The sequence below is a fragment of the Mandrillus leucophaeus genome, unplaced genomic scaffold, assembly GCF_000951045.1.
Source record: "Mandrillus leucophaeus isolate KB7577 unplaced genomic scaffold, Mleu.le_1.0 Scaffold1520, whole genome shotgun sequence".
Taxonomy (NCBI): domain Eukaryota; kingdom Metazoa; phylum Chordata; class Mammalia; order Primates; family Cercopithecidae; genus Mandrillus; species Mandrillus leucophaeus.
In genome coordinates this window covers 504,434-512,245 of record NW_012101500.1, presented here as the reverse complement: position 1 = coordinate 512,245, position 7,812 = coordinate 504,434, and the positions used below count along the sequence as shown (strand labels likewise).

Sequence of the window (7,812 nt, the reverse complement as noted above, 5' to 3'; positions counted from 1 at the left end):
TCTCTCTAGTAGTTGAAGCAGATATTATTTCTTAACTTCTTTTCTAGGAAGACAACTAAATATTTCAATAATTGGCTAATAACAAAATAGTTAATATAAGGCACTGGTAGTTCTTGCTGTGACTTTCAGTACTATCAAAGAAACAATTATGTATATATTTTACTCATTCATTTTTCTTCAGTGTACACAATGGGCACTGAAGCAAATCAAAATGTCACTTAGTAGTAATACCTTAAGGTCCTTGAAAATGACCAATTTGAAAACAGTCCATTTTGTGTGTTCTGGGATGGCATAGAAAGCATTCCAAATGCTCTAAGTCAGGACTTGTACTCTTCCCCACATACTTGACAGAGAGGGGAATAAATGTTTATTATACAGGAAGAGAAAATTGCCAATGACACCATTACAAATAGGCCTTCCATTCAACAACATATAATGAACATTTATCCATCAAGCGATGAAGATGAATCTTCTTTGAAATAAGAATGGTGTTTAAGAGTTTCTATTCGCTAAATATTTACTTTTTTCTTGCACTTCCCTCCCTGCTCTTAGCTAGAAGCACTAAGAAGTCATGAGTCCTGAAGGACAATCCTCTTTAGCCAGATCTCCACTGGTACATCACTCATCTTGGAGCATCTCTATAAGCTCTTCTGTTCCATCTTTCACTCCATCTCAAGGCATCACTGTGCTCTTTTCCTGCATTTCTACTCTCTTCCTGGCCTGGAGTCTCATCTACCTTACTTTGTCTCTCTTGGACCTCTTTCCTATTTACATCCCTTACCTTTCTTTTCACTGAATAGAAAAGTCACAGAAATAATGTGGATCTAAAAATTTCACAATTTTCTTTAAAAATTCAGATTTGGGGAGTAACTTAAAGTATACATTTCTGTAAATAATCTCACCTAAAGTCATACAGCATTTATTAAATGCATTATTACATTTTGTAATTTTAATAATGTGGTTAGGAGGGCACTTTGAATCAGTAAAATTTGTTGATATCATTTTATCATTAATTAGATTTTTCCCAGAAATTGTGGTTTTCTTCTATCTAAAATTGCAATTTAAGTGTGTTTCTAGTAGTTTTCCTCATCTTCACTAATGGATTGCATTCATAGAATATACTTCATAAATTTTTACAATTAAGAAAATTGCAATACTTGTAACACAGTTTTAAAATACGAATATAACAAACAAAATATCCATAGAGAAAAGAAAATGCAATAGAAGGCACATGAATCACATCACAGATATATTTCTTCCTACATATTTAATATTTATCTATCACCTTTATACACACACATACACACAAGCAATTCACACACACGAAAAGTTACTATTGCTGTGATAAGGAGTAAATAAAAGTTAATTAGATAAAAATAATAACCTAAACATACATGGTATAACAGGGTCCAAAAATATTATAAGATCACCAGCCTCTGGATGTTTTTTTTTTAATAAGTAGCTCTAATAAAAATTAGGAAAAGTTTCCATTTATAGAGAAAAGTATCAAAATCATATTAAAATACTAATCTATTTATTTGAAAATTGTAGTCATAGGTTTTTCTCAAGAATGTGCAAATTAATTGAGGAAAGAAGAATTTCCTAAGTGTAATAACTGTTCCACTTTAAGAATGGGCATTTGTAAGAGAGGGGAGAGGGGGAAGAGAGAAAGAACAGGGATGGGGAGATGAGAGACTGATAAAGAGAGAGAGTTAATAAGAGAATAGGTTTTCATGTCTGCAATTATTTAAATGTTTGAGTGTTTTGGACGGCAACAAATGAATTAGATGGCCACTGTCTGAAGTCCCTTGTAATCTTTTTAGTTTGTGTACTAATAAAAATGCTTTGTAGTCAAAATAAAATTGTCTTTTTACTCTTACACTCCATAATTGCCTGTTTTATTGAGGGAGCCATTATCCTTTGTGTTTTAAGGCCATCTATCTTCCTTAAGAAAAGCTGATATAATAAACCGGTTTTGTAAGCCCTAAATATGAATCAGGTAGGAGTTCTCACATAAACAGTTTTCTGTTTAATTGCTTGAACACAGAAAAACACTGCTCAATGGAAGAAAAAAAAAAGAAGGAAAAAGGTTCCCTTGTAAGTTCTGTAGCATTATCTTATTGTAGCAGTAAGCAACAGTTTGCCTACAAGTTGTCAGTATCATTCAAGTATAGGGCTTTTACAACAGATGTGGTAAACTGTTACAGTTTTAGTTCATAGACCCAGAGATGTTATGATTTAAAGTTCATTTTTGAGAAAGGTGTTTTTTTTTTTTTTTTTTGCAAAATAATAAGCAGTAGTGCTGTTTTACAACAAAACCCTTTGCTCCTTTTAACCACGTGATGGTGATTTTTGTGCCAAATCTGTGCTTTCCTGAGATGTTACTAAACTGGAGATGGAATAAACACTAGAAGACTAATTCACAGGTGTTTAAAAAGTCAGATAATCTTGAGTATTCTTTTTTTCTTTTTAAACTCAGAAACACTGAACACAATTTGCTTCTCATATGCAAATGGACATTTATTCACTAGTGTACTTCTAAATTGTGATATGAAGGAGGTACACTTACAACCAGGGAAGTTGACCATCATCATTTAAAGAATCCTGTCTTTAAGGGAATAGGATCCTCCCAACTGTTCACCTGGAAGAGCTGAGAGCATCCTCTCTAGAAAATCTGCCAACTTGTACACCAACATCCAATCCAGTCCCAGCCACAGTGATTCATGCCCCACATTGCCCTCTGCAGATAACCCAAAACGGACGATCCCAGGAAAGTGATATATGTCGTTGTCCTTTTGTAAAAATAGTATCCATCGACTTTCCTGTATCGTGTACTGGGGAGCTTTGCGCAGCAAGCATGGGCATACGTTCTCACGCGCACTTGCACACACACACACACATCAACACCACCACAGACAACACCACACACCCCATACGTTCTCACAACAAACACACGGGATGGGGATCGAATCACCCTCTGGGATGGTTTCTAGACTTCCCACCCCCTGCATGCCCCAAATGCTGTATTCTGGCTTGCTAGCTTAGGAGCCCAGTTTACAGCTCAGCCAGCCCCCGGAGAAAGCCCTTGGTATCCGTGTTCAGAAGAAAACCTATCCGACCCGTGCGGCCACAAAAGAGCAGGAAAGAAAACCAAATAGAGAAATTAACAAATAACCACAAGCAGCCAAAAGCCATGCAAGATATGGGCAAAAGGCTGGAAAGTTTCAATAGAGGACTGCAAACTCAAGTTTGTGCGGGACGTTTTTAGACCCAAGCCCTTGCACTGAGCGCGGACTAGAAGGCATCAGCATTAATGAAACCTTCTAGTCCTCTTTCCCCACCGACTTACAGCGTGAAGAATAGAGGCAAACTAGTTAAGACTCACTCTACAAACAAAGTTGGATGAGGGTGGTGAGGCATGCAGAAGAGGCCAAAGGGGTAAGAGAAGCGGGAGAGCCAAGAAACGAGTGTCTCACCTGGCATTGGTGCAATCGGTGAACAAAGTTTCGAAGTCTTTCCTGGTGATGAGTTTGCAGCGGTTTACCCCGGGCTGGATGGCCCCCAGCCCGCGGAGGATCCGGACCTGCTCGACAGTACACACCACGGGGGATATATCCAGTCTCTTCAGCTTGGTGTACACAGTGTGCAAGCCTCCCACCAGGTGCTTGAGAAAAAGATCAAAGACTTGCGGCAGGCAGATCAGTTCCTGGCCGTCCATCAGGAACGAAGCTACCTTCATCCCGTGCATGTCGACCATGCGGCACTCGTTGGTGTTGGTGTTGCCGCTGCCGCCGCCGCCACTACCGACCCCGCCACCTCCGGCACTGCTGCTATGGTTATTAACCATGAAACTATTGATCATATTAGGAGTGAGACGAGGGGGCTCCCCGGGAATCGAGTACAGGGGTTCGGCCCGGAATAAGCCCCCCGGGACGCCGGAGCCGCTGGAAGTTGCAGAGATCACTGGAGATGCGGAGACAGCCATGGTCACTCTGTCTCAATCGTGGGTCCTCGGGCCCTCGCTTTCTCGCCCTGGCTCCTCTAGATCCCCTCGCACTCACTCCCTCACTCTCGCTCTCTCTGGCGCGCTCTCTCTGGCGCTCTCTCGCTGACTCGGAACTGTTGGCAAGTCTTCAGCAGCCGGCTCACGCTCAAGCTCACCCACCACCCAGCAAACAGTGAGCAGCCCCGACCCGCTGCGGCCCCAGACCCCACCCCCACCACACCCCCTCCGGAGACTGGCAGCGCCCCACAGCCAATGGGCCCCACCCCCTCTGCGCCGAAGCGCTCCGAATGGCTGCCGCTGGCGAGGAGGTGGAGACTCCCTGGCCGGCGTCCGACTACCTGAGTGGGTTCAGGCTGGACGGTGAAGAGAGATCCAGTCAGAGAAGGGGGCGGTGTGGTGCCTCGGCTTCTTGCCTCTCAGCCAGACAAGAGAACTCCCAAATGTCACGCAGAGTTCTCAAAGTGGCCTACGCTGTGAACTCATCCGCTCCGCGCTTCTCTGGTGTCTGGGTGGGAACGCAAAGCGCGACTTCTGAACGTGCCTACCCGTTCCCCTTCCGCCACCTTACACAGGGTTCGATCGTGGAAAGTGAGGTGGCAGCTCCAATTCCACTTGCGCGTCGCTCCCAAACTCTGCGGGGGCTCATAGGCGGCTTCGCCTAGCTCCCAGGAGAAAGACGCTAGCAAGTTCAGAAGTAAACAGATTAGCCCTTTAGCCCACCTAAGCGCGCTTGGTGTAAATTTTCCCTTACCCAGCGCGCAGAGGAACAAGCGTCCGAGATCACACTCAGATCAGAGTTCTGGTTGCTAACTCGCACTGACATTCAGGAAGCGTGGTGAGCCTGTGAACACTTTGGGAAACAGACAGAGAGATTTGCTTTGTGGGTGGCAGATGGACGCCTCATTTTATGGCACTTCCGCCACTGTCCTGGAACAGATTTGTCTGTGTCCCCGTCCCTTAGTGTCGAGATTGTCCTGGCCCTACTCCCCGCGAAAATTGATAGGAAATGTTTGTTTAGGACTCAAAACAGTCATTATGGAATATGAGGAAAGGGGGAGGGTTTGCGCTCTTGAACGTGCATTTTCCTTCCTCTTCCATTGGCTTTGAAGGTCCAGTCCTAAACAAGATTCCACTTCCCCACTCATCAAGTGTCCCAAACGTACTAAGAGCTTATAGAACAAAATGTCTAAGCAGGGTACATTCCAGGGAAAAGGGATGGTCTTTTCCACACAGCATATGGTGGTTAGATAGCCTTAGCAAAGTTGTTTTTGTTTCTTTTGAGACAGATTCTCACGCTGTCGCCCAGACTGGAGTGCAGTGGAACAATCTCAGCTCTCTGCAGCCTCCTCCTCCCGGGTTCAACCGATTCTCTGCCTCGGCAGAGTAACTGGGACCACAGGTGCGTGCCACCGCACATGGCTAATTCATATATATATACACATATACACACACACACATACACACAAGCACATATACATTATATATACATAGTATATATAGTGTGTGTGTGTAGAGACAGGGTTTCACTATATTGGCCAGTCTGGTCTCGAACTCATGACCTCGTGATGCGGCCTCCCAAAGTACTGGGATTACAGACGTGAGCCACGGCTCCTGGCCTAGCAAAGTTGTTTTAAAACTCCTTGTCAAGCTATTCTTTCTCTAAAACCAAGATATTCCCTTTCCTGTGCTCCTCTTCTCTAGAGGCTGTTATTCAGAAAGTGAAATCCAGGCTTCGTTTCTTTACAAAACATTACCAACTACATGGCTTATGGTGACTTCTCTGATATTCTTCAAAAATATAAATAATGTTGGAAACTTACTGAATTTTATTCAGCCCTAGTTGTACTTAGTAGGATCAATGAGAAATGTGTGTGTTCTTTTTGCTCCTTTATTTAGTCACAAATGCCCTAAATTGGATTTTTCTGCCTCTTTTTGCAACATATTTTCTTCTTTTCTCATTTCATCAACGAGGTTTAAGAACTGCCCTTTGAATCTCTTCATACTGTTTCAATTTCAAATTGTACGGGGTTAAAATGCTAAGAAGTTGTGATGATCATTGCTTTCAAAATGCAGTGATGTAACTCTAACATAATAGATTGGGATGTAGGCAGCTGCAAATCATTTTTAAAAGGCATCAAAATGTTTTTGCTACGTCGGTACTGCTGTGGGAAGAAGGTAATAAGGGGCAAAAAAGGACAATTGAGAAGAAATAGCAGAGGCAGAAAACACCTCAACCAAAAGTAGAAGTATCAAAAAAGAATAAAACAGCCCTGACAGAAATGTTTGTATTTACCAGTTTTTAGAAAGAGAAATCCCAAATTGTATTCAACAGGTGTTTTGACAGAAATGGTTGTTAAACTATCTGTTGAAATAACGTGCCTCTGGTAATTTATTGTGATTGAAATTTCCAGGTGAATAAGTTTGGCTGTAAAGAATGTTTTATTTTCAAATGGCTCTAATTACATTAAAAATCCTAAGGCCAAGCTACCCCTTATATGTAGCTGCGCCCACATTATCAAGGCCTTTTTATTTGCAGAGCAATTTGGGGTTTTCAGCAATAAAACATTGCACAGAGATTTTGGTGTTTCAAATTTAAGAAATCTGAAATATAAAAAAGAAAGGCAGATTACTCATTCGTGCTGTAATCATTAATTGTGAAATTGAAGAACAGACATACTTTGACAACTTTGGAAAAGGCACAAATTAAAAGTCATGTGTTTAATGAGATATACCAGGTTTACAGTAATATTTTAATTATTACTAGAGATTACGGTTCTATTTCTAGCAGAAATACTAGAGACTCAAATTGGCCATTGATCATTGAAAGATTAAAGTTCTCTGGAAGCTTTCAATACGAAAAAGACCCTCGATTTCATTATTTGAATTCCGTCTCATTGCAGTCTTCTAGATAAACTTGGTAACGTTCTTAAGTAACACGTGCAATTTAAACAGTCTTTTAGATCTAAAAGAGCAAGTTTTGCCTCCTTGGTTTTTTCTTGACTTTTCGATTATTCTATTTTTTATCACTACTCTTTCTACTATTACTATCAGTGCTTTGGGAGTGAGACAATCAATTTTACACACAGGGTTTGTTTTTGTCCCTTTCTGATTTTAATGTCTTCCATAAGCCAAACATACTTCTAAATAGGGCTAGGTTTCTACAAGACCAGAGGAAGCCTTTCTCATCAACACCCTGTACGTTTGGAATTGCTTGATGCAATATAAAATCATAAAAAGGTTGCCATAAACAGAGTACCCTTGAGAGATGACTCTCTATGGATAGAGAGGCACTGTATTAAAACGAAGAAAACACTCAAGGTTTATGAATTAATACAAGACAGGAGCCAACCACCACAACAAATAAGGACAAACTTAGTATAAGCAGGTAGCATATCTCATCAGAAGACGTTCTAATTCCAGTGGAAGGCTTTGGGGCCTAAGTGTAGTTTCGCATACACTGAAATGCTGTAAACTTCCATGGCTTAATTAACAATTTACATTTTATCTTAGTCCATACTCAGTTTGGAGGGGAGGGTGCTCATCTGTGACTTTAGGCAAAATATTTCACTTTGACACTGTCAGTAAAATGCAGGTACCATTTTAATTAAAAATTAAAAATACGTATATTGACAAGCTTATGCAGCACTGCAGAATATCCAGAACTATTTGAAGGGACTGGATTTCAGATCAGGCATTCAAGCAAATCCCAAGGTAATAAATGGAATTATTCGAAACCCTCAGCCAACTGAAGTTACAACCTCTAATGTGGCCGCTAATCACAACCTCCCAGGAGACCTCTAAGGTTC

General features: G+C 41.3%; 1 protein-coding gene across 1 annotated transcript; it reads right to left on the bottom strand.

Annotated features, from left to right (window-relative positions):
• Window positions 1-3,472: 3,472 nt before the first annotated feature.
• DACH2 (dachshund family transcription factor 2) lies at window positions 3,473-4,154 on the bottom strand. The gene has a single exon (XM_011975231.1). It carries the CDS (start codon window positions 3,983-3,985, stop codon window positions 3,473-3,475), a length of 513 nt encoding a protein of 170 aa, XP_011830621.1. The 5' UTR covers window positions 3,986-4,154.
• Between the last annotated feature and the right edge of the window lie 3,658 nt (window positions 4,155-7,812).

Excerpts from the sequence above, each read along its gene's own strand:
- DACH2 (XM_011975231.1), bottom strand. The coding sequence starts at position 3,985 with ATGGCTGTCTCCGCATCTCCAGTGATCTCTGCAACTTCCAGCGGCTCC.